The sequence below is a fragment of the Aquila chrysaetos genome, chromosome 13 (genome assembly GCF_900496995.4).
Source record: "Aquila chrysaetos chrysaetos chromosome 13, bAquChr1.4, whole genome shotgun sequence".
In the NCBI taxonomy this organism is placed as follows: domain Eukaryota; kingdom Metazoa; phylum Chordata; class Aves; order Accipitriformes; family Accipitridae; genus Aquila; species Aquila chrysaetos.
Window position 1 is genome coordinate 6,875,520 of NC_044016.1, and position 27,412 is coordinate 6,902,931.

Consider the following 27,412-nt stretch of genomic DNA (forward strand, 5'->3'; position numbering starts at 1 on the left):
CTCCTAGCAGACATGCCTAGAGGAGGTTTTCCCTCTAGTCATCTTGTTTCTGTTGTGACAAGAAATTGTTCATCATGCCATTCTTCTGTCCCTCTTCCTGAGGCTAGCAGCATACCTAAATCACAAGAATGATTCTGTCCCAGAGCATATTAGATCCTAGCTTAAGCATGGATAGGGGCAGAGGCAGTACAGGGAACTGTCAGCAGGAAAAAAACAACTCCACACAACCCTATCTTCATTCTTGGCTCAATAGGAAACTTTTTCAATGTTTTTGTCCTCACTGAAGTCTTGTATACCACTGCAGGCTTGATTGATTGTGAAATAGAGGATTTGATAGAGAAGAGATAATTGTGTATGTAGAGTTGCAGGTTGCTATACTAAAGGCATATTTACATGATCTAGACACACCTATTTGTCAGATTGTTTTCCTAGGACCTTGCAGAAGCAATCTTGGCAGACCCAGAAGTGGCTCCTGTGCTTTGCAATGTGCACGCTCAAATACCAGAACTTGCTTTGCCTTAAGTCTTTTGAGATTCTTTCAAATTACAGAGGAGTACACTTGCCAAAAGCTGTGTCTTAGACCACTTATCATGCAAGATCACTACTTGAAAGTGACTTTTCTCCCATTTGTCCAGCAGCATTAGTATGGCAGCCTGCAATCTATAGCATTGACATTATTGTTGCTGAACCTCATCATTAAATAAGGAATTAACAGCTTTAAGTTCTACTGTGGCCTGCCACCTCATCTAATACAAGAATAAATGCCAAGAAGGCAGGGGTGAACCACTGAGCTCGTTACCTAGCAGTGTCCCCTTACCTAGAACAGATCCATTTCTCAACATCTGTAGACTTTTAAGTATGTGTTACATCCTTGCTGGCTACATTTAAAGACTTAATCAGAGGAATTCTGACATGCAGAACCAAGTCTTAACTACTTTTCAACTGACTTCTGGTTCCAGGTGGGAAGTCTTGCCCTGGATCTGAAAGTATGGAGCTCCATAGCCAGGAAGATGCACCCATTTAACACATGTTAATTGGCCACTGTTGTGGAACAGACAGGTTCAACAGCAAAACAAGAATGCCAGAGGCAAGAGTTGTTCTGAAAGAACACTATACCCACGCCTGTCCTGTGGGAAAACTCATGCCTAGTATGATCAGATTCCAGAATGTATTACTTATTCCACTTAAGCAGCTTCAGATAATTGGGGGAGGGGTGTTGAAAGCCATGCAAGGCAGTTTATTCTGAAAACTTAAGTTACTCTGAAAGCCCTGAAGGGGATTCAGACCTCTCCACAATTTAACTGCAGCTAAAATACTTGGATGATATGTTTAACACAGCTGACCCAAAGTCAGCTGTGTTTTGACAGTTAAACTCCTGGCTGATTTCACATGAAGGAGAGGTTTGCCAAACTGACAATCTAGTAAGATGCTTCAGTTGCACAGAAAGGAACAAACCCTAACAAGCATGTAGGAAGGCCAAAGTTGACTCATTCCATCTGAATAGATTTATTTAAAAAAAAAAAAAAAAAGGTTAACTGTCAGGGTTCTTAATGCTCTTTAGATTTTATTTGTTCTTCTTCACTGGTAGTCAAAGCTCCCTGCAACTTTCAGATAAAATATTTCAAAAAATTATACTAAGCTGTTTCTGCCAGATATATTTTAATAGCATTAATGAAAATTATTTAATTTGTTAAAATAATGTTTCTTATTTCTGTGCCATGGCTTGGCCTAAACACCACATTATGACTGGAAAAAACTAGTTATTCATTTAGAATATATCAAACACAGGCCAAGTAGTCCAGCTGGCCTTAATTCCTTTTACCAGTGGTTCAGAAATGCTTCTAACTGTTTTTTAGGGATGAAACTATGCTGCAATATAGGTTAACTTTCAGATGATCTGCTTCTGGCAAAATCCCTATTACTGCAGTTAGATGCCAAGGCCTCTTGTGTAATACATAGAAATTATATGCCTAAGAATGGTAGTTACCAATGCTTGGCAAGAATCAGACCATGGTTTAGATCCAAACTTAAGTCTCACTGGCCCAGATTAACCTAGTCCAGTAAGTGTTCTCTGATAGGTAGCCAGTAGCAGATGTTTCAGAAAGATTATCACAAGCATAGATCTATCCCTCAGAATTTCCCACTATTCTGCAGCTCTTGAAGTGAAAATAGTGCATAGTCAGAGTTGGAAGGGAAGATCATAGTCATAACACCTTAAAGCAACATTTGCAATTTTAAACATTAGAGATGGCAACTTCAGTCCTGTTTAAAAGGAGAAACTCACACTTGCACTACCCATTGGGAGGGCAGTAAGGGGCATCAGTGATTCCATGAAGTAGGTCACTAAGCCTAAGTATAAAATTTTGACTCTGAACTCTGGTTATGTTAAGTACTCATCTAGGATAACTGAATTTCTTAACTTCAACTTTTAGCCATAAAACTTTTTGGAGACACTTTCAATCCTTCATCTAGCTATGGTAAGCTATCGACACCAAAGAGATTTAATTCCACCTTTCAGTTCTTAAATGGAGCAATTGTGCAGAAGCAGCTTAAAAAGAAACTCTTTTGCAACTTGTTAAGCCTATTCAAGTCTTTCAACCAGTCAGTTTTCTTCCGAGTAGAAAGGCAATGATTCTTTACAGTTCATCTATACCATCACTCAATAGAACAGGTCTTGCATCTGCTTTAAAAATACTAAATTTCTCTAAAGCTTAAAGTCCTTCAGCATAAGGGGACCAGTCAAAAATTCACCCAATATTACTTTAATCTTTGCTTTTTAATTACATGTAAAAATACTGGATAAAATATATTTTGACATTACAGTGTACCCTGAGCAATATGCTGGCTACCTAGCATGTTATTGGCATCATGATGAAGTCACTTTTTAAGTGGTTGGCACACTTCCATACCATTTCTGTTGCTTAACCACAGATAAGGGCCCACACTTAAACAAAATACACATTAAAAACAGGACTGCAAGCAAGCAAGCGTTAAGACGTACCAACACATTCTTGTCAGGCAAGCAGCTTCTTCCAAAAAACCCAAAATGCAGAGTTGAAGACATCTAAAAATTAAGTTACTTACAGCAGACCAGTATGGACAGCAGCTAAGGCTTCCACCTTCATCGATTCCATCTTTCAGATAAGTGAAGAACACACCATAGGATCACCATTTGAGATTTAAGGGTGATTTGTAGCCATCTTTGACAGCTTAAAGCCATCATCAATGCATTAGATGATAGAAGGCAAATATACTGTGCTGAGGTATGTAGAGATTCTTCAGTGTTCAGCAAGTCTATCCATTCTTTGTTCACAATTTAAAAACTTCTTAAGCAGGGAATTTGATATCACCACCTGTGCTCTCACCACATTTTAATATGCAAGAACGACAAGGGTTCATGTAGGCTACTGTAGGTTTAGAGGGGAAAAAAAAAAATCCAAGATCATTTAGCAACACCTTTCTGTGTACACAAATGACTAATATGCCTAATAGGTAGAGTCATCAGTGGTTGTAGCTAGCCTTGTTTGCCAGAACAGTGTCAGCTTCAATTGATTCAGTTTTCCATATAAGCCAAACTTCCAAATGAGTAAATATTTATAGACTGAGCATTTAAAACCATGGTAACAGCAGAACCCATTAGGACAAGCCTAATCATTTTCCTTTGCAGATCAGAAGACCTCAAACTGTAACAGGATTTTTCCACTATGAAAAACCTAATCAGTTATATTAAATTACTTAGTGGCTTACGCAATACAATTCTAAATGCTAGCTGCACAAGCTATATGCTAACACGAGCAGCTTAGGCAGTAGGTGGGGACCCACAAAGTTGGCAATACCCTTGAATTCCCCACCTTTTTACAAGGAAGTAACACAAACCATCTCAAAGATGCCAGTTTCATTCTGACAGATTGCTCCTTTAAGGTACTTTCAGTAGAAAAGGTAGAACTTTATAGCAATGCTTCAAATGACACATTACATATTTAAACAAAAGCAGACTTAACATTTCTGTGCAAATTTAGTTCTTCCACCCATAAGTTAGGAAACAGGTTCAACAGAAGGTTTAAGTTAACAAATCATGTTAGGTAAGAATTAACAGGTACAGCATTTTAACACTACAGTCATCTAAATAGCATGTTGTGGGCAGTGTACTACGTTGAGACCTTTTAAAATATTAAGAGGCAGACAGATATTTTATATAGATTTAACGCCTGCCAAAGTAAATTCTGTAACAAAGTGATTTAGCAATATGCATATAACACTGATCCTTAGGCAAACATAGACACATCAAACCAATGAATCTGAGGACTGTGAGGAATGTTATAGCTGGTAGGAGTCTGCTACAAAATCCTTAAGGATGCATTGCTATGTTGCTGTAGATCTTAATTCAGGACACTGGTGAACAGCTTTAGCAGGAGACCTAATACCAGCCACTTTAAAGCAAGCAGACATTTCAAAGTTTTGGTTGCCAGAAGTTTAATCTTGCTTCACTTCACCCTTTAATTGCCTTTTCATGCGTGAATATGGGCTGATTGTGTCATCCATCACGAAGTCATACAGTACTTTTATCCAAGAGTTATATTGTGGCAGGTTGTCATAGTATTCAGCTGCTATTTTCTTCACCTAAAAAGGAGATACAAGGTTTACTTACTATTTATTTCTATTACCACCAGTCACGACAACTTTACAATCCTCAACCTGTAGCTTAATGCAGAGCACTAGAAGTTTCATTTTAGATGTTAGATTCTACAAGAAAGGCTACTAGTGCTACAATGTGAAAGTTTCTTGAAGGAAAAAGCAACTCCCTGGTTAAGTAAATGTCATGTGACACTTACATTGAAGCTAAACAGAGCAAACTCTGCTAACATACTGAAGTCTCTTCACTGTGCTACCTACAGAATGATATAGCTCACAAAAGCAAGCAGTTTGGTTGCTAGTGGAAGTGGGTGACTCAGATCAGTGCTGGCTCATAAGTATATGAGTATCACTAAAAAGGATATTGTAAGTTCTAGGAAGAGACATTTAACAGAGCTATTTTTACATTTAGTTTCAAACCTCAGCACTCAGAAGAAAAAACATCTTATTTCTGAGGAACATCTTGTTTCTGTATACAGACATTAAATAATGAATATAAACTGCTTCGAAAGATTTTATTCTCAGATGTACATGCTGACTAGACCGCTGTTCTAAACTAAGAGAGCTGGAGTTTCAGTTAGATATACTTACTGATATTTAAGGTCAACCACCTAAGGCCTTAAAAACCTGAATGGAACAAAGCTGATTTTTCACTAAACTCCATAGCTTTAGGCAGAAGAAAAAAATATTAATTTGTATAAGCAACAAACAAACCCAAGAGATTTGCATGCCTGGTTTAGAGCTGAAGATCATTTTGATCCATCATCACACCCATAGAATAGTGCATCTAGCCAGTATACTTTTATTCAACAGTAATTATTCTCAGCTCACCAGTACCCCAGCTGGAATCAAGTGTTAAGTACTTCAGTGATCTTTAGCACACAGCATAGCAGAGTCCAGTCCAATCAAATTAACTACACTGTTCTAAAAGAAGGCTTTGTCTTCTTATCAGAGCTGTGGGTTAAGAGTCCTGTAGCAGAGCTGGGTATTTACCTCTGCCATTAAATACTTGGAAAAAATCATTCCCTATTTACAATTTTAAGTACTGGTGCAAGAAGTGAAATGCTGGTTCACCAGCACAGATCTAGGTATCAAAGGTGAGTTAAAGCAACTTTAGCTGTATTTGAAAATGAAATCAATAAGAGAAATCATCAAGGCTTGTTTTTTTTTTTTCCCCCCAAACCAACAAAAAACACAAAAACAAAATCTCAACGAACCAATTCCAGAATTTAACTGCCTTGCTAAAGAAGTGCTGGGTAGTTATTTCATCTACAGTTCCACCACTGACAACAGAAATAACAATCAAGTTTAGACTGCACAAAAGGCACAAGCTTACAAGGTTTTACTATTACCAAGTACAATAACAAAGATAAAATACAAACACCACAGCTGCTGTCAGATTGCAAATTTAGTGTCTGATGAAAAACACTTTTCACTGAAGGTAAGTTTTAGGTGTAACCCTGGAACCCTGTGTTCCCATGCTACAATTGGGAAACCCCTATACAATGAGAATTAAGCTCCTGCTTAAACTAGCACAGACTGAAGTGGGGAGAACTAGTTTGAAAATTGACACCTGGTACTCATGCAGATGTGACAGGTTTAAGTCTTAGGTTTGAAGCCTTAATTCTGTCAATGTACAGCTGATACTTACTTAAGGTTCAAAGGTTCTCACTAGAGGAAACTGAGCTGCTCCAAAGTAGAAAGCTATTAACATTTGTCAACAGTACAATAAACATTAGCAGTACCTCAAACCACCTCTTTTCCCCACCAGAGAATGTCAGTGATGGAAGAGACTGAAGGATAAGCATGAATTACAATATTGTCCTTAAGATTTCAAAGACAGAGCTGATGAATCTCTGAAGGTATCTGCAGATTCTGAACTAGTTTCCTGCATGCTTACAAACCAAAGACGACAGAAAGCTGGTTGTAATTACAGAAAACTAAAGTTAGTGCAAAGCGTAAGACATGCATTTCCTCCCATCTCCTTTTATGGAAGAGGCTTAAGCAGCCAGCACATTGGAAGCTTGTTCAGGCTACCACTAAAATGGTAAGTAATTACCCACTGCTTCACTCAATTTAGAAATTGATCTGTTTTTTGTCTGGTTTGGGGGGTTTTGTTTGGTTGGTTGTTTTTTTGTGTTTTGTGGTTGGTTTGTTTTTTTTTTCATCTGCCAACTTCCATTCTTCTAACTATCAGTTTTCTGTCTGATTTTCAAGTTAAAGTAGGGCTTATTTTAAGAAAAAGTAATAACCTTGGAAGCAAACTTACCAGTGGAAGGCTCTTGCCAGGAATATTGGGGAAGTCATGATGTTCATTGTGATAGCCAACATTAAAAGTGAGCAAGTTAAGTGGCCCATAGTAGGAATAAGTCTCATGTCCTTTTAAAAACATGTAATGTTCAGCTATGAAGTGTCCTGAAATTGGATGCAACCCAAGTCCAAGTACTGAACCAGCAAGCATGTAAAAAGTGGATTTGACTCCCCATAAATAATATATCACAACATCAAAAGAAAGCTGAGCCAACAAATTGATTATTTCAAGTCGAGTAATGGGTTTGGGATTGATGCAGAGAGGTCTAATCGCATAGAAAAAAGGCTGAAGAACAATCCATATGAACTTCCTAAAACGGGTGCAGAAGAACCAGCCTTCAAAGTTGGTTGGAATGTCCACATCAATTCCATCGCCTCCTAAGTAACGATGATGATCCATGTGGTATCTCTTGAAGGATATGGAGTACGGGAGACCAAGAGGGAGGTTGGCAAATATTCCAAACCATCGATTCCACATTGCTTTGCTGTTGCCAAAGGCACTATTGTGAGAGATCTCATGAATAGCCAGAGTCATGGAGTGGCTAATACAGCTTCCAAAAACATATGCCCAGAAGACTACCCATTTCCAGTCCAAGTCTTTAACTAGATAAAACGCAGTCAACTGGGCAAGAACCATCAACACAACCACCCAGACCAAGTTGTAGTCTGGCTTCATCAACGCTTTTATCTCTGGATGTTTAGCTAGATGGGAAACAATTAAACAAAAAAGGAATTATTTAGAAGCTCTCCTCACAGCCAGCTATCCCAGTTAGATTACAAAAGCAGATACATAGTAATTTCTGCCCTTCCTCCCAATTAGGATTTGTCTGCAAAGCTAATGAAAACACACCACCTGTCCACTGGTGACATTTATTGCTACAAAGAATCCTTTAGAATTAAATCATTTTGACATTTTTCTGTTGCTCAGCAACTAGGCACGTATATGGCAAGCACCAGTACCACCTCCAGCGTACCCAGGAAGGAAATGGCTTTGAACTGACAACCCACCAGTAGTTCAGAAGAGCTCAAGTAAGCTCAGGTCCGATTTAGAAACCTTACTAGAAAACGCGGTTATTTACCACCGCTATTGGGTGCCGCGACGACCTCGACACACGACGAGCGATCCATTTATAACGACCAGCCGACGCCTCATCAATTATCCAGCTCGTTTCCAACCCGCACTTAGGGCTCTGCGGAAGCCGGCAGCTCCGGCAGCGGGCGGGGAGCGGCCCGCAGCCCCCGCAGGGAGGGGTGACCTCACCGCCCGCACCGCTGTCCGGCAGCCTCCGGCACCGCTCCGCGGCTGCTCGGCGCTCGCCTCGTAGCTCAAAATGGAAGCCCGGCCCGCCCCACGTTTCGGGGCTCGCAGGCGGCGAGCCGCCCTCCCGCTCCTTCCTCCCCTCCCCTCCCCCGCCAGCGCCGCCAAGGCGGCGGCTCCCGCCTCCACGTACGCGGCCAGCGCCGCTCCCCTCACGCGGGCCCGGGCCGACTTTGGCCCCGGCCGCACGCCTCAGCCCGCGCCTGCCGCTCCACCCTCGCCCCGCCGCCGGGAGCCTCTAACGGCTGGCGGCGAGGGACGGGCCCTCCGCCGCGGCGCCTTCCCCGCCGCGTCCCCCGGCGCGGGCGGCTGGCAGCCATTTTGTGGGGTGTCGTCCCCGTGTCCGTCCGTCCCCGCTCCCGCCACGCAGACCGGCGGCAAGGAGCGACGGCACCACCGTCGCCGCCACCATCCCCGCTCCTCACCCAGGATCTCCTTGCGGCGGTCGGCATGAGGCTGGTCCGTGTAGACCCACTCGAAATCCTCTCTGGCGACGGTGTTACCCATCGCGGCAGCCCCCCGCTCGGCTCCGCGCCGCAGCACCCACCTCGCGGCACCCCCCTGGTACCGCACTTTATAGCGCCGCGGAGGCGGCTCGGCGGGCGTCCCGCCCACCACCGCGACCTCTCTCCCCATTGGCTACTGCCGGCTGTCAGGGCTCGCAGGCCCCGCCCCCGCCAGAGCGTCTCGCCCCCCCGCCCGCCGGCGGGGGCCTGGCCGGGCGGGGCGGGGCGAGGCGCCCGGCGAAGCCGTTGCCCGAGGGGCCGGGTGGCGGCTCCCCTCGGCCCCCGGCGCCTCCGCCCGGTAAGGCACGGGCCAGCGCCTCAGCCCCCGCCTCACGCCGGAGGGAAGTCGCGCGTGTCCCCCTCCTCGGGGGAGAGGTCCCACTGCTCAGCCCCGGGACCGCTCGGCGGCCCGCCCGCTGGAGGCGGCGGGGCTGACTCATCCCGCGCCCGCCGCGGCGTGGCAGGCGGGCGGCCAGCGCCGGCCGCGGGGGAGGGGGGATCGCGAGGGGCCGGGCTGTGGGGTGAGGGGGGCGGTGAGGCGCTGCCGCCTCAGGGGAGCAGAGCGCGGGAGGGAGCGAGCCTCGAACCGGCAGCGTCGCTGCCTGCGCTGCGGGTGCCTTCTGTGACGCCGCACGCGTACCTCGTATTTAAGGAGGGAGAGAAAATTCTCGGCTTGTAACGCCGGCCCTGCCTCCGGGAGCCCTCCCGCGCCGAGGCGCTGGGGGAACCCGAAGCTCCTTCATCGTTCCCCGCGGTAGCGAGGCCGAGCTGGCCTCCGAGAAGCTGGGCGGATGAAGCCTTACCGGCTCCGTGTTCGCCTCCCCCGCCGTGCTTCCTGCTGCCTTTAATGACGTTTATACAGGTTTAGCTGTCTGTGAGATTTCTGCCCCTCTCAGTTGTTGGAATAACCCGCCCAGAACTCACCGCAGACAGACGGGTAGGCCGGGCAGTCTCATCCGACTCGCTTTCTTGAGACTGGGAACAGGAATAGCATCTCGTGGCAGCTCTTTAAGAAACATTTTTTCTTTTCCAAAGGTAAGAGATGTGTGATTGTAAGGACTAGGTATCATTTGTCCAAAATCTAAACTTCTATAAGCTTCCCAAAGATATTTAACTACAACTCAAAACGTCTGTGCCAAGGTCTCCCATTTCTTCACTTTTTGTGGCAAGGTATTTTAAGAACTTCTCCTTTGTAAGAACTAAACTCCATTTGATCTGTCCCTCCATCTATTTCTTATGTAATATTGACTGTGGACAGTTCAGTTAGAAAGATCACTTTATGTGGAAGTTAAATGACTACTTGCTTGGAATTTTAGTTTTCCACAAATCCACTCAAAATAATCTAAATCAGTAATAGTGATAAAAACAACAGAGGAAGTTATCACAAAGTAAATTGTACCTTATCTATTAAAGTAATATGAATATTTCAAGGTTTATGATGCATCACTTAAATTTTATTAGTAATCATAAATAAAAAAGGCTAATATGTACTAGCTGCTAAAAGTCCCATGTGCAACCATGCAGATGTAGGGGAAATACAATCCCTAGTTGAAAACATTTACAATCTAAAGTAATGGACAAAGCACAGGATCTATAAAACATAACAGCTTCATGAATATTTTTGTTTACATGCATTTTTAATCTGTGCATATTAGGATGTGAATTAGAAGTGGAAAAGGGAGCATGTAGAAGAGAGATGGAAAAGTTTATTCACAGCTTTTTCCTCCTTAGTCACACGATCTGAATTTCGTAGACTTTGAGAGGGCTGGTGCAGCATAAGAGTAAACCAGAAATTTAGGTTTCATCAAGGCATTCTGTCCTTGTGAGGCATGTTCAGTTTTACTTTTTGCTCAGTGACCGCTTCACAATAAACCAGGAAGTGCTTTTGAGTTACCAGTGCAGAAGCTGGCTGAAAAAATTGCCAGGATCACAAGTGTTTCACTCAACTGCACTCTAAACACTGTACGTAATGTTTCTGAAAATGTTCCCTTCTTGTTGTAGTTCAAATGTTAGCACTGCTATCCATCATTGCACTAAAGACCTTCTCATCCGTGGGAAGGATCCTGCCAAAAGAGCGAATGCGTCTGCTGATAGGAAAGGTTGCAGCTGTTGACAGGAACACTGGAGGAGAGACAGAGTATCAAGAGTTCAGTACACAGAGGCAGGTTTACAGCACTGCAAATGTATATAGGTTTGTAAATGGCCACAAGTTTCAGTAGGGTAATTAACTATAAGAGGCCAGATTTATAAAGTAAACATTCTTTAGCAGCCAAACAAGGCTTAAACAACTATGAAAAATGCTAAATAGTAAAGTTCTGGAAAATTTAATTGCCCAAGTGTCCTAGGGTGCAAAGTGTTTTTCCAATTTAATTACTGAGTCTTTCTGGTTTAAGCAGCCCATATAACAAATCCAGATATATTAGGTCTTCAGGAAGCTAACAGTGTTTGTACCTGACATTTTCCCTTCCAAGGACAAAGAGATCCGGTACCTAGCGCGTCTTCAGCTGGCACAAGGCAAGAACAAAAATCCTAGAGCGTTCAGTTACACGTAAACCAAAGCTAGCAGCACAACCCCGCCCAACCAGGAAGGTGAGATCCAGTAAGCACAACTGCAAGAGCAGAGAGCACACTGACAAGTGAGCTGGTCCAGGTACGGTGCAAAGTAGTACAGGAATGGAATTGCAAAGAGTCAGAATAGTTCACAACTAATAGACACATTACTATCAAATACTCCAAACTGAATTTACTGATGAACAAAACAATAATCTATCACTGTAATTTGCCAGTTACCTTCTTAAAACCATCGGGAACACCAAGAAATCAGGCAGTCCTGTCTGAAGACACATTTAACTCCATCCTATGTCATCCTATTTTCAAGAGACTCTTGATGTTGAAAATTCCTCGGGCAATCTTAGTGCTTCCCACGATTAACTGTTAGAAGATCTCAGTAAGAGCAACTAAGTTTCTGTTCAGTACAGTCTTACCTTTTACATTAAGAAATTACGTGAAGGCATCCTTGCAACATTAATGAACTTCTGTGATTAAATTAATATGCTGTACTGAGCAAGAATTCAAGAAGTTACCATTTGTTTCTATCTGTTCTTTAATCTGAGAAATCTACCTCGTTAAGCAGGTAGTCTTTCTTCCTTCAGGGCTTCCACTGATTACATCCATTAGCCCTTGTTTAGAAGGTGCTTGCATACTGCATTTACATACAAGTTGTTCAATTTGGGGAGCAAGACCTGGTTGCAAAGAGCTTTTCCCTCAAAAAAGTACCATTGTGGTATCTTCTGAAACCATTTTCATCATGTTCACTAGATACACAAATTTGTAAAAAATCCCCAACCCTACTATGAAACAAAAAGAAGTTTACAAAGCAAGCTGCTGTTTTTAGGGAAAAAAAAGGAAAGCTCAAAAAGAAGGAAAGCTAGTCTCATTAGTTTTAAGCTATTTTAAGAAACTAACTATAAAATACACTATTGCTTTCTCTTTCAACCCTGAACTGTTCAGTTTCAGCCCTTCCTACAAGTACTAAAACTGAACACTGGCTGCAAATAAAACAATTTTTCATGCAACTTCATAAACTACATCTTAGCCTCACTAGTTTGAGGTTCTCCCTAAAACAGATAATACAATCACTAATTGCTACTAACAGTGTACATTCCAAGGCTGATATATATACCAACTCATGTAAACTTGCACAGAAATTTCTATCAAAAGTGATTTACTTCAGGCTATTTATCAGCTTGTTCATATATTGCAAAATGCATCTTTTTTATTTAATAGGGGACAATATGGTGTCAGAAGTTAATGTTCCAGCTATTTTCTCTAAACTATTATTTCATTCTGTTTCCATCTGTACTACTGGTGTATATTCCAGTCTGAGCACCACCCAATACTGGTGTCTCCCTCACTCCCCAGGCAGTGAAAACAAAATAGTGGTGTACCTTTGTTATGGCATTTCTCAGAGCTGGCTTGCAACCATCCCCTCTAGCCCTTAAGTTTCATGGGCCTCATTCAATTTTACTATACTTGGTAGCACGCAGGGGACCAGGATGCACCTGCAAACTTGCAGTGTTGCCTTAGCACGTGATACTTCCTTGAGTTGAAGGTTCCAAGTTGGCACCATTCACGGAGAATGTTTCATGTAACAATAGGCTGTTGTTCTTTCCAGCTCAGTTTACGCACAGCTAGAGCTTCACCAACCTATAAATAAATGGTACTCTTGAATAACCTCAAACTATTTGTATATTGTGAAAGGGGGGGGACGACGACAACGACAGACGGGACTGTTTGCATCTTCTAGAAATAAAGAAACTAAAGTGAAAGATATTAAGAGATGTACGAATAAACCTTTTCAGTAAATGTAATTCACAGGTTTATAGTTGTTTAGAAGTATTTAACCACAAATATCTGGTAATTAGACCATTACATGAATTTGTCATCATGATTGACCATTAAATGAATTGTATCAAATGATACACAGTATTTATAGCTATCATGCTGACCCTTTGACTCAAAATTATTATTTTTTAAAAGATAAAAGTGTATGCCAGTATTTTTAAACTGAACAGCAGATATCTAAAGAGATCTTTAACAGTAAAAAAATGCTGAGCCACGGAAGATAATAGCAAATGCTCTTTTAACAGTTTAACCTTCCCCCCAGATAACTTTTTATCATTTCCTTGATGCTTTTCTTAAGAAACATGCCTTTTTTTTTTTTTTTTTAAAAGATTCAAACTACCCAACAAGTTTATTTGAAAATTAAATGTCTGCCAAAAATTAGGCATTTGCAGTGTTTCTTCTGATATGAGCTAATATGTTTTAGAAGTAGAAATTGTAGCTGAAGTTTCAGGAAAAATGTCAGTTTTCCCACGATTATGTAACATTTGACCAGACAATTTCTGATTTGTTTGGTGATTTAAATACAACCACTACGTTATGCTGACAGCCATACAAAACGTAAGAGAAACCTGCACTTTAACCCATGGTAATTTTGAACAGCTATAAATGCAGCACTTGCATTTTCAATGCCCCACCAAGTTGAATTCAGTACCACCTAAACCCAAAGCAGCAGCTGATTAAAAAAAGAAAACATAAGTCAAATGATAAAGCTACATAGTTTAGTACATTAAAACAAAAACAAGGACAATGGTATTTGTATAATGTTCCAAAAATATACAGATGGGGGGGAAATCACTGTACACAACTCTGAGGTTGTTAAAGTGACCAGAGAGATTGAACAGTGCAAGACATGCTTTTCCAGTTACAAGCTCAAAACAGAAGTGCAAAAGAAATTAAAGCTTTGTCTGAAGTGATTTACCTTTTAGGGTAAGGAAAGCTTAGAATATTGTCATCAGTGTTACAGAGAAACTTCTATCCCACCCCACCCCCAACACATACACACAAAATAGTTTTAAGTTTTTCCATAATACAGCATTTCATTCAAATGATGTTGTCCCCCTGAGCTTGGTTATTGTAGGGACAATTTGTCTGATACTTATTAGATGTTGGCCTATGAATCAAGTGATGCATAGGCAGCTTCTCAATTCTTCAGCTTTGGCTAACAATACCTGCAATGTACAGGCAGTGAAAGTGGTAGATAGCCTGGGTTCAAACTCTCCTGCAACTAGCTTCATAAGACCACCTCAGTGTAAGAAAGCAGTTGTGCTGAAAGCAGATGCTAAGTTATGGCTGAGGAACAAAGAAATTGCTTTATAGCAATCTGTGCTCTCTCCCAGAGTTAAGAACAATTTCAGGCAAGTGCTTTTAGCAGGCTGACTAAGCTGCACATGCATCTATCCATGCAAATGTAGAATATGGCTCCCAAGACCTAGAACCAGGGTGTGTGCATGTGAAGACTGGATAGAAGGCCCTTCCTTGTAAGTTTACAAAAATATATAGCCAATACTGTAGCTTAAGAAGTCAGTTTTACTCATTACAGAGATCCCTAAAAAGTATTAACTACTTTTCAGACATTCCAGACAAGGTCACTTGTAACAAAAAAGGTCAAGTTCTCTAAAACAAGATTTTTTAAAAGTGGATCTTTCCTTCAAGTGAACAGGACATCTGTTTTTACGCTTAACTTTTTAGTCAGTTAAGACTGAATTTATTTAAGATTTTATGTGAACATATGCATAAACACAAATAAGTTTACTTTAAACACATCTGCACAGAAAAAAAGATTAACCCTTCAAAACATAACAGAGCAGGTCTGGTTAGTATGTATCTATTGCAAATCTTAAAGATTCTGTGCATTAGGCCCACCCATACAGAAAGCAGGGGAAAAGTCTCAATGAAAGAAAATTACTGTTCAAGTCTAAGTGGTGTTTTGAAGAGCCAGCAGCCTAAGTGACACCATGAAGCTAGTCACAGTATCCAAACAAGCAGACCTGCTTGGGCTACTAAAGCAGTGTGTCCTCCTGAAGATGTCATTTACTCCCAAGTTATTTTCTGTTTCGAAGGCGTTTAGATTTCCTAGGACAGTCTGTGGATTCAACCGCCTTCCTCCGTTTTCTAGGAGATTGTTCATTTGAGCCAGAACCTGAAGAATTTCCTACTGTACTCTCCATTACCTCTCGCAGCTTGCGTTCAAGCTCAGCCAATCGGGCATTCTGTTCACCTATGATTTGGGTTTGCTCTAGCAGTTTCTGATCTTGATCTTGGAGTTGCTTCTGTTGCTCTTGCACTTTGATGCGAAGCTCTGAGATTTCCCGCTTTAGTGCTGTCAAGCCCGTGCCATTCGCTTTTACTTGCTGCTGGAGTTTGGTGACTTCCTGTCTTGAAGGGTTCTGCTTGGAGAACAGCTGCATTGTTGTCAGTGCTGCAGAAGGCCCTGGAACTTCAGAGAAAACTGTGATTAATCCTCTACAACTTTAAGACAAAGGCAGAAATTGTGTCCCAGTTTTCATATTTTGCTTATCCCCACTCCCCAAACATGAATCTGAATACTGGTTGGAAGCTATGTGAACATGTAAACAGATTTACAGTCATTTAGGTGTCTAACGAGCATATATCTCAGAACACAACTAGTTTAATTTAAAATACCTAGATTTTCAGTAGTCTGGAAAACAGCTCATCATTCATTTTCTGTATATAAGCCCCCCTCTTCTGCTGTATCAAAAATTACGTAGAGGTACTACGTTGTCATCTAGACTTAGGGTCACAGATGTTAAGTCAAAACCCCACATGTCTATAAATTACTTATTACAGAATAGTTATATTAAATAAATACATTTCAATAGAGCAGTACAGTTCTGCTGTCTTAGTTGCAGACAGCTAAAGTTCTAAAATTTTGTGGTTTGGGGCTTAACAAGATATTTCAATTTAACTTACTTTTTAGAAGAAAGGAATTTATTTTCCATGCTTCTTTAGAATCACTCTTCCTAAGTACTAAAACCATACTGGAATTTGAGCTTGGGTATGTTGATTTTAATAAAGTTCCTGCAAATCAAGGAGACTAACAGCTACAGTGTAATTTCTTTCACTTTTTCTATCATAAAAGATATCTATCACTTTTTCTATCATTTTACTCTTCTAGCAATGCTGTGCAAGTAAGATGTGACTTTTAAGTGCTACAAAGACAGAAAAGTCTGGAACAGCCTAGAACAGTCCTCCTCCTCCTCTTTTTTTCCCCCTTTAAGATGCCAGCATAGCTACAGTTTCGTGACACTGAAAGGTTGCCATTAGATAGGTTATGCTCCTCCCTCAACACAAGATAGGCATTTTTATGCCACATAAAGCCTTGGCCTTAAAAAGCCAGTTGACATCAGCTATGGTTTTAGGCAATACTTCCTCAACTGAGAGACTCAATGGAATTGAGGTGGAATTAGCAGAATATAATTAAGAGGTGGTATACACACTTATGGCTAAAAGGATGGACAGGACATACTAGAAACAACAAGCAGCTCCTACAGTTAAGTCTATCATTTTTGCTTAAGATGTAATTTCTTTAATTTTTATTAAGTTATCCTTTCAGAGAGTTAATTTCACAGTTCCTAACAAGTGTGAAGATGTTCAGCACAGGCAAAACACTACAGTTCTGCTAACCTTTTGCTTTTGGCCATTGTATGAGGCAACTACCGTAGACTTTGGTTCACAAAAGTTCTGGGAAGTCTGACCGAGTATACGAAGGACTAGTTTAATTGTTTATAGACTGTTATTTTAATTGCCTTTTCACTATTACCCATAAGTATTTTGCTTGTCAGTGTATACCTTAGTGCCCCAGGAAAGTAAAAAAGCACAAACAGGTATGTTCTAGCTCTCTATGCACTACAACAGCTCAGGGTAATTCATTTGCTGATCATCCTAAAAATAAAAGGCATCGAGTTGTCATCTCGTGCCAAATTTCAACCAAGTGCAATGATAAAGTCTCATTCATTGGTTGCACAAAAGCGTTTGTTTAATGAATACACACTATGCATAATTCTAACATACATTCAAGTGACTGTTCTTTTGGTAGTACAAAGGCTCCTTAAATTTCAAAGCAAATGAATTTCAGTTAGTATTCTTAAGAAACAAGTATCATCAACATTCATGTAATAAAGCTCGCATTTAAGGGAGGGAGCTTTAAAAAGATAGTGTGCTGTGAATTCTTACAGAAAAACTAAACAAAACTTAACTAAACATTGGAATTAATACCTGGGGCAGTTCCTATCAGACGTCCCGATACATCTGACCCAGGCATCTTTCTTTTCAGTATTGGAACAATCTTCTCATCAAAATATTCCATAGCCATGGAGGAAATGTCCCTTAGTTCTTGAAGAACTTCATGAGCTCTCTGAGGAGCTCTTGTAGAGTTTACATACCTTAGCACACGATAAATTTCATCTATTACCTAAAACATTTAAGAAGAATTAGGATTTTCTGATAAAGGCAATATTATTTCACATCATTCTAGAAGTGCTGGCATATTCAGGGGCTTTTACTACATAACTGTTGCATACCACCGTGTGCTTTAGTTCTAGATCAGCATTTTGAAATTAAGTGCTGTGCATGATATATCAGAGAAGCTATTCACTTGATCTATCACAGCAACTCTCTTCAAACTCATGAAATAACGCTCATTCTGTGAAGTTTTGTTTTACTACACCCATGCTCAAGTTCTGAGTTATATATTTTATATTCAGCTGAGCATAATCATTTCTTTTTGGAGAACCTGAAGCAAGATACTCTAAGCCACAATGCAGAGCAGTCACTCCCCCAGCCAGTTATGAAACACATGAACAGAGTACCAAGAATTATCATCATGTCAGTCTGAAGAGCTGTATTTACTTGAGTCCACTTGCATACACCCAAAATATTACAAATTCAGATTAAGTCCAAAATACATTAATTTATAAAACATCAATCCACTGCTGACGGAGAACGTAAGCACCCTCTTAACAGGTTTCACAAGCCCTTTGGTTAGGAGAGATACATAGAGATGAAAGGTGTCTCACTAATCTATGAATTATAGTCTGAGGCAGGTCAAGATAGCAGTGCTGGTCTCTTATTACCAAAACTACTGACACAGGTATTTTGCACAGGATTAAGAATGGTTGAAGAGTCTCCTGAAGAACACAGGTCTTAAGGACTTAGAATCATAGCTAAGACAATAGAGTTGCATCTTGTGTTTAATAAAGGAAGCTTAGCTAAAAAGTTGCAAAAGCTAGACAAGAGTGAAGTGTCTCATCACGCAACAATCTTAAAAAAAGACTTCTCTAATTTTAGCCACGTTATATCCTGTTAGCAACAACATCCTCAAAGCATTCTCCTGCCAGCCTCAATATAAAATCTTGCAGCAGTGCTCCACTATCACCAGGAACCCTCACACAGTATGCCGAGCCTCAAATCAGGATTCACATATTCTAACACAAACTGACTTCCTGACAGTTCTGTGGCGGCTTCATGCAAAAAAATTTCCTGAGGGGTGCAGGGCAGGTTGAGGGGAAAACCAGACTGTAAGTGGACACTAAGCCTTGAATCTGCTCAACCAAAATAGGATTTTCTGGTGAATTGGTAACTGTGCTGAGAGCGCAGCAACACTAGCAAGCTCATACACTAAGTAAATAACTAAAAAAACCCCCGAACTTTTTAGATGTTATATCAGAATACAAACAAGGTCCTTATGACTCAGTGTCCACAAGGAAAATGGCTGGCAAGCTCACTTGCCCAACTCCTGCACACCCCAGGTCTAGATTGAGTATTGCTTTTCTGTCTACTCTTCAAAAAAGTAAGGCAACATTTAAGTATTCCATTTACTATGTGAGATCAAGGACTTAAGTTTATTTGACTTTATATTATATTTTTTAAACTACATGGTACATACAAAAATATAAAGTCAAATAAGCACAAATATATTAAACTATAATGATTTAATTTAAAATTAAATATCAAGTCAACAAGAGTATACAGAAATTAAGTTACTACTTCAAGATAAAAATACATTTCATCCCAACAGCTTATCCTACTGTACTGAATGTAAAAATCCCTGCCATGCTTCACCTGAATCCTACAGCTAACTTTTCCATTCAGCCCAGTGCAATTCCATTATCTGCCCATGAAAAATTAATAGCAACATATCCAAACCTTACACAGAAAGATCAATGAATAGAGCATTAGGTTAATGTTCACAGATCTTGTTTCAACCCTGAGCTGTACCAGTCTTCCTCAGATCATGACTTTGTCAATTCCCCTGTGCTATTCTGTTTTCGCAGCTTATAAAACAGTGGTATCTCCAATGTAAATCTTGCTTGCATAATTTATATTTTACATTGGGGTAGTAAACCCTACATATCACATGTTTCTTGTAAAATGTTGTATAGGATGTATATGCCACAAGTCAAATGTCAGAATTAAGAGAGAATCTAAGGGAAAATGGAAATCAAGTTTAAAATAATTAAGATATAGTCTGGTTCATCCATTTCAGACTGCCTGTTATAGCAGAGTATAGCCTTATGTGTTTGTTTGCAAAAGTATCTGAAACACAGTTTCAATATACATATATACACACATTATATAAATTTGTCCCAGCTGTCCCAGATTGTTACACAATTATATTTTTTAAACACAGACAAACATTCACAGAATATAGTCTACATTTTACCTTTCCAGGTATGAAGCAACATAGATTGGAATCGACATACTTCATGAAAGTCATATTTAACAGAGAGAGTCTCGTTTCTACAGCAGCAAGGATGTCTGCATGACGAGCTAATGAATGGTTTCTTCTTTCTGACTCCCGTCTAGAAGACAGACCATTAAGTGACACTGATTTAACAGTGAGTCAACAAAATGAAACTGTAACAATCAGCTCTGAGGTTTGAAAATGTAACCACTAACATTAGTTCTGTCCTTGTGGAAAAATAACTGATACAGATTGACAACCAGCTAGGAATAGCATACTACACTTTCTCAGACAAAATTTGTTCTCTAAATAATTACTACGCCTTATGTGATCCATAAGACCTATATGTAATTTAGGACTATTTAAAAACAAGCTTTCAGTACTAACTAGCAGTAGACACTGAGTCAGTGTGAATGTTTTTATCCCCCCATATTCCTACAGTTAGTACTTCAATGCAATTGACATAAATTTAATATATTATTAGCGCTTGCTACAAAGTTTAGGTTGAGATATAAGCTCTTTCGACAAAGGATCTCTACAGTAAGTAGCATTTTATTTCTTCACTCTGACTGGGAAATCTAATAGGACAGGACACAGAAGCATCTGCACTTACTCACTGGAAAGGAGAAAAGACATTGCTTTAGTGAGAAACTAGCTCCCAGTAATGCTCACATGTCAACCCCCCCTTTTCCCCTGTTTAATCCTTGACACTGAAAAACCTTGCTTTTTTTTAAGCAGAGTCATAAATAAATCACCAGTGAAGGGAGTCGGTCTTGAAAAGGAATGGCATTTATTCATTCCTAGGAGTCCTTGCTTGATTTGCCAGAAGAGTTGAGTAATACAGGACCCACTCTTCTTTTCTCTGTTTAAAATACCAGAGACACTTTCCAGTATTCCAGTTCATAGCATATGACAACTTACATTCATCCACACCATTATTCCGTAATTAGATCTTAGGTTCAAGGTGCTTTTGGAAAAAAATGAAATAAAAACAGATGTGACTCAAATTTTTAAGATATATAAGTGGAATTAGCCAGCAAGAAATTCCTTTTCAATATTCTGTGTAAAAGAATCTAGCACATTTAAGTTTAACTACAGTTTTAACCAGTACATACCTTGGAAGCTGAGCTTTAACTTGCTTTTGACACAAGTTGTGGTATCTTTCCACTTTCAGAAATCCCTGATTTAACATTCGCTGGCAAACCAAGTCCATTCGCTTACAAACCTGTATTTAAGTAAAAAGAAAAACTTAAGGCTCAATTAAAGCCACAAGTCACTTATACTATTATCTTATCCATACTTGCTGGGTAGCAAAAGATTCTCTTACCAGTTTTTGCTCCATTTCAAGAAGCAGAAACTGCAGTTGAGCTTAAGGCATCACCATCTCTAACAATGATTTTGACACTCCAAAAAGGAGCAGCTATGTTCCACACAGTTCACAAATTAATCTCCTGATATTGCATAACGAGACAGTAGGCTGAATGCCAGCCATATAAAAGCAGATACAATTTCCTCTGATTTTAATGGAAGTTGCAAATGCCTGTGCCTGGCTTTCAACTTGGTCTCCAGAGTGATTCTGGTAGATCAAGTTAATATTTTGCAGTCTCAAAAAAGCAGCCTTTAAAAACAAGAAATCATGATGGTTTTCTTTTAGCATTTAAGGCTTATGTTTTTCAAGACAGCCACAATTAAATTTAAAAACTTATGCATGTGAAACAAGATTCCTTTTTGTATAGAAAAAGTCTTTTCTTTTCTCTTTAACATATTCCTTTATTTGCTATGTTGGATACCAATAGCCTTGTTTTTTCCCCACAGATTTAGGGAGAAAGGACATTAATAGCTGCAGAAAATACAATAAACTGCTAAATTTAAACCTCCACAAAGTAACCAGTTACAAGACAAAGCCAACTCGTACTAAAGTTTAAAGCAATTGCAATTCAGCTCTGAAGATGCAAGAGCTTAGTGAACCAACTGTCCTTTGAAATTGTTTGACTTTTTTTTTTTGTACCAAAGTGCACAACTCCCACTGTGACCCCACTTTCCAGTGGATTAGCTTTGCCTTTTTTTTTTTTTAATAAACACTCCTTCCCTCCATACACTACTCACTTCATAATTTTAAAGTCTGTGTAAGTTTATACCTTGAGGAAGAAGATTCTCACTTCTCCCAGAAAAGCCTGCAATTATTTTCTGTTTATATGGAAGGCAGTACTTACAGAAGTTCTACTTTCTGTGAGTCTTCTGCTAGTCACAGCAGCTTAAGTTCTGCAAGTAAGAACTGACCATTTTCAAACAGGTCTGTATTAACAGACCTTTAAGCAATTGCTGTTGATCTGTCTGTGCTCCTTTGTATTAGATCTTCTTTGTTAACAGTCAAAGGCGAAGGATCAGACAGGCTAACTACAGAGGTACAGTCTCAGCACACTCTCCCTAATATTGACTGAATCAGCTAAATCATCTCCAGTGTATAAAAAATAATGCTGGCCCTTCAACTACAGGAAGAAGGAATTTGTCACGTTTCTTCTAAGATACTAGCTGCATTAGGGATGCCTAGATCTGATACCATTTTTGAGTACAAGACTTTACAGCTTACTTGTAGTTTTAATGCTACCAAACCCCTGAACTAGGAACTAGTACCTGCACAAGGGCTCTGTTAGCTATGCAATTATTCAGCACAAAAGAAAAACAATCCTAGATACAATACTAGCTACAAATTCAGAGGAAGCACAGAAAGAGTGGTTTTAACCATGTGTACACTGACATCTGCTGGCAGCAAGTGCCTTTCCGTGTGCTGAAGCCCTCCCACACCCAAGATGGTAAGTCGCAACGGGTAACACAAACTGCACTAGATTTTTAAACACTGGATTTTTTAAATCTTGCTCATTTGCTTACACTGTGCAGCATGAAGAATTATTTGCTCCAATTTCTGGACATTAACCACATTTGTGCCAATAATCAGCCTAGAACCCAAACACCGAACAGATAACAGGTACCACCAGAAACCAAAACTGTTTGCAACTTATTTTACCAATCATCTCTTAATTCTCAGCTGGTTCTTGATGTCACCATTTAAACCATATGGTATCTGTATTTATAGGAACAATATACCTCTTTTAGACTGCACAGTCAGCAGTCATACACAAAGTAGCATTATTACACTTTTAAGTGTTCATAGACAGTTTGATACTAGCTATTCAATGGACCATAAGTAAAAAGTTAAATTTACTCATACTTGTATTTGCAAATTTTTGTGAATATTTTCTTATTCTAGCCATAAAGCTGAAAGAGCCCGAGTTTCCTCAAATGTCAAGTCTAACCAGACACTTGTGTTCAAATTTCGGTGTTAGAAAGTTATTCCAAGTCCATGTGAAAAGCAGAATGAGAAGGTGGTTGCTTCTTAGCATGCTGACTTACATGCAATAATAGCTTCTATGAAAGAACTAATTTTCCACTTCATTTGTAAACAAACTAAACTGACACAATCTGCTAGATGACTACTACCAGCTTCCCTCTCCTCAAGCATGTCTTATTTCTTCCAAGCTTCACCAACAGATAACCACTATCAGAACAGAGATAAAAATATCCTAAACTATTTAGATTCAATATATGTTCTTTTTCTTAGAGGCTACACAGACACCATGTTTCATAACATCTTTCTAGGGTCAAGTATAAGTAAGTGACAAAATGTTGATGACTTCAGCAAGAAGCTTTAAAATAGAAATGCCTGTAAATACAGATTTACTGAAACTGTGGGAAGATTAAAGCCATGCTGTCCAAAGGCTATCAGTCCTTATTTGTGCTGTGCAGGAAATAAGCACAAGTTTGCTGCAGAATCTGACACTTCTGACGTGTCAGAACGCAAGATAACCTTCCCCTCAGAGCGCTCATGGAAGGAGCTTGTGGACAGTTTGTTTTTAACCACACTTACTGTAGTAACCACCTGAATGGAAGTGCATTTCCAAGCTCAGACATGTGAGTGAGAAGAAACTGGAATATAAGAATTTCATTATTATCCCACTGAGGTAAAAATTCCAGAGCTTCTGTAAGTCATTTAAAAAAAAAAAAGTAAAAGAAGCCTTCAAAGCTGCAAGATAGCTAGCTTCCATATCAGCATGCACACTAGGCTGCAGCTTGTCCAGAACATTACAGCTTCAGACATAAGGATCTTTTGGGTGTTCTGTGTTTCACTTATGATGACATATCGGAGGAAGCAGATGAAGTAAATACTCAGAAGGGCTGAAAGCAAAATGCTGCTGCTTTTCCTCTCATTCACTTTATTTGAACACAAGTTTGAGAACTCAGGATTTGCACTGAGGCATAATTTCAGACAAGATTGCAATCTGAATACCTATTGTTTAGTCTCCATTACTTTAGATCTACTTCACTGCTTAACCAGTAGGTGCTTCATTTACGCTTTTAAATGCAGTAACGCCAGGAATAGCAGAAAGCATTGTGCTCAGGAAAGCAAGTGCTTCTTTGGACAATGAGGGGCCTATGGTCTTGCCTTGCCTGATGGCAATAATCAGGAAACGTTCTTTACCTTGTCCTTTGGTGACAGAAAAAGACTTACAGACCTTAAGCCTTAGATTATGCTCTGTATAAACAATACAGGTTCCTATCTCTATATTAATCTGAAAAATTCCTGATGTTCTACATCCTCCCACCCAGTCAACTCCTTAGTCTGTCTTCTTGTACATACTCAAGATCCAGAAAGAGATGAGGACATCCGTTTCCTTCAATGCTGGGATCCAGAGAATGCATCAGAGCGATCAGTTTAGGAATCCACATTTTGAACCTACACATGTATGATCAAACTTTGTTTAGGCTGATTGATGTCCTGAATCATATCTTCCTACATTCCTCAAGATGCTTTATCCTATGGAATGCCACATTCTAAGGGGTTAATGAGGCTGCTTTTGGGCACATTTTTAATATGCATGAAACTTAAGCAACTGAATCTCCATCATTCAATTAACGTGGTCCTGCAATGTTTCTTTAGCAGAAGACTGCTCATTACAAGATACACTCATTCATCTTTGATACGCAGCTCAAGTCAGTTCCCACAGAGAAGAAAAATTTACTGTTTCTGCAAGGCAGATCTTAGAGCAGGAATATACAAGTGTCTCCCAAAGCTACTTGTAGCCTTTAAAAAACTGGAATTCATGAAATTTCATTATGAATTTATGCCTAGGCATTTCTTTTTTAAAGGCTACCTTAATTCTCTGTCAACAGCATCTGGAGTCATGTAAAACATCCGGTCTCTTCCTCTCAGTGAATTGCCAAAAGAACACCTTTAGTTCTGAATGGCCATCCGAAAGACCTAGCTGATCAAGCTTATGTGGTTATGAGCTGCACTTTTCACTAGGTCAAACCAGAAGGGCTTTGATTCCTTACACTACTGCTGGTTAACAAAGACAAGTGTACTTTCTTCTCAGAAGAATGCTCATAATGCCTTCTGATGTGCTTAAGGGAACAGTAAGGAATTTGATGGAGATTAAGCTTCTTGGCCGTCGTCAACTCAAAAATTAAAAATAGGGAAAGACCAACTAAATAGTTTCCTTCATTTTACGTCTAGTATTGTTCTATGTGTGCGTCAAGGTTGCTATTTATCCAGTCTGGTTTTGCATATTTCTGAAACTTCTGAAAGGGGCAGTCCTCTTCTGGAAAAATGAACTTGCAGGTTCTACATAAGAGAGCATAGAAGTGTTACATTTTACTTCTTGAGTAGCACAGAGATAAATAGCTGATTTAGTCCTTACAGCACCATCTTTCCTATTCTAAGCTTCACTGCTGACAAAGCATTGCTTACAAACAGTAACTTAGCCCTACAGAAAGAAAAAAAACCCTTCTATTGAGTTGTGATAGCTCCCACGCGTACTACCATTTATAAAACGCAATGGGAAAGTCACAGCAAAGGGCTGCATCAAGACTTGCAATACAGACCAGGCAACACTAAGCATATCCAAACATTCTATGTATTTCCCTTCATTCAAAGAGTAAATACTCAAAAGCAGAGGCTGCAATCCAAAAAGGCAGTACTACATCTTTTTCACAGATCCACTACCTACTCTTATGGAAGCAGCAAAAGTCTTTAGTGGACTGACAGCATGCTAGAAATATTTAGGTACTGGTGTAGCTGGTGCAGTATAAATAAGGACAGATTTTCTGCATGAAAAGCCTTCAGTTTAAAGTTCCAGTCAGGATGCAACACCTCAGGTTGCTGATCCAGGACACATGCAGTCTGATTTTCTGCAGAAATATGCCTGTAATATTATCCAGTTTAGGCTAATAGAGTTCTTAAGATAGAAACAGTACAGTACATGCAAATTTACTGATGGTTACATAAGCTATGCATTAATTCCCTCACTATTATTCCATTTACAACCTCATAGGAAATTCAGTAAGATAGCAGCTTATCATATTATGTCATAGTTTACATCAGAGTCCTTATGCAGGCAGTTAAAGACTGATATACACTGATCTCCTCACCGACAGCTGCGCTTTTTTTTGGCATTATAAAGTTTGGAGGTAGAGGTAATATCTTTTATTAGATCTACTACTACGACTGGAAGAAGCAGGCAGCTTTTCAGGCAGACGAGGGCTTCCTTATGCCTTTTTTTTGCCCCACACATTTCTAGATAGGGTAGGGTCCTTGGAGCAGCAGGCTCACCATCCTCTATGCTTGTAGCCTCAAGCTCTATAGGTAAAAATAAATACACACATGAGACACAATAGACTATCGCCCCAAGAAAAGCGGTCACTAGGAGAGAAAAAAGCCTCCTGCAGCCCAGGTAATTTCTCACCGAGGGCGAGCGGAATGAAAGAGGTAAGAGACGGTAGAAGACCCTTAGAAACGCGCGCAGGGAGGCACACACCTACATGCCCGTAGCCGAGTCTCGGGGGCGGCTGGGGAGAAGGGAGAAAGCCCCCCAGCGAGGCGGGCTTCCCCCGGCGGGCCCGGGTCCCAGCCGCAGCAGGGCTCCTCGCTCGCTCGCCCGCCCCGCCGCCGCCTCCCCTCCCCTCCCCGGCCCCTACCAGGCGGAGCTGGCTCGTCTCATCGTAGGACAGGAAGCTGAGGATGCTCTCGATGGCCACGATGGGCAGCCCCATGAGCGTGTTGCTCTGCGGCGGCGGCTCCAAGGGCGCCAGAGCCTCGGGAGACTCCGAGACCGGGGGCGGGGAGAGCCGCGCCGAGCCCAGGGCGCCGCCTTCCCCCTCCGACAGGAGCCGCTCCTCCGGCGCCGCCATCTTGGAGCCCGTCCTTCCTCCACTGAGGGAGGGGAGTAAGCCTTCCTTTGACGACACTTCCGCCCCCGTTTGTACCGGACGGGGCGCCCCGCCCCGCCGCGCCGCGCCCGGCTGCTTGGGGGCGGCAGAGCGGCGTGGGAGGCGGCGGCCGTTGGCCGTCCCTTCGGCGGCCCCGCCCCGCCAGCGCCCCCTGCAGGGCCGCCCGCCGCCCCGGGCCGCCCTCGGGGAGCGCGGCCGCAGGCGCTGAGGCGCCCGCAGGGGCGGGGAGGGGGGGGGCGGCCACCGCCGCCGGGC

The 27,412-nt window shown here is 40.9% G+C and overlaps 2 protein-coding genes and 1 long non-coding RNA gene across 4 annotated transcripts; 1 reads left to right on the forward strand and 2 right to left on the reverse strand.

The window, feature by feature from the left end:
- Positions 1–2,757: 2,757 nt before the first annotated feature.
- Positions 2,758–27,412, reverse strand: DEGS1 (delta 4-desaturase, sphingolipid 1). The gene is made up of 4 exons (XM_030034558.2): positions 27,393–27,412; positions 8,686–8,778; positions 6,902–7,644; positions 2,758–4,620 (listed from the first exon to the last, which is right to left on the reverse strand). Exons 2-4 carry the CDS (start codon positions 8,765–8,767, stop codon positions 4,474–4,476), a joined length of 972 nt encoding a protein of 323 aa, XP_029890418.1. The 5' UTR covers positions 8,768–8,778; positions 27,393–27,412; the 3' UTR covers positions 2,758–4,473.
- Positions 9,241–20,078, forward strand: LOC115349826. Its single transcript, XR_003926237.2, has 3 exons — positions 9,241–9,801; positions 11,238–11,416; positions 19,861–20,078. It is a non-coding gene; the product is annotated as an uncharacterized LOC115349826 (long non-coding RNA).
- FBXO28 (F-box protein 28) lies at positions 13,876–27,163 on the reverse strand. 2 transcript variants are annotated; one of them, XM_041128278.1, is made up of 6 exons: positions 26,906–26,971; positions 21,201–25,553; positions 20,989–21,098; positions 19,853–19,991; positions 17,407–17,602; positions 13,876–15,607 (listed from the first exon to the last, which is right to left on the reverse strand). In XM_041128278.1, the coding sequence occupies exons 2-6, from the start codon at positions 21,213–21,215 to the stop codon at positions 15,213–15,215; spliced, it is 855 nt and encodes a 284-aa protein (XP_040984212.1). In that variant the 5' UTR covers positions 21,216–25,553; positions 26,906–26,971; the 3' UTR covers positions 13,876–15,212. The 2 variants fall into 2 exon arrangements, with proteins under 2 accessions (XP_040984212.1, XP_029890417.1); XM_030034557.2 differs by lacking the exon at positions 21,201–25,553 and having other exon boundaries at positions 26,906–27,163.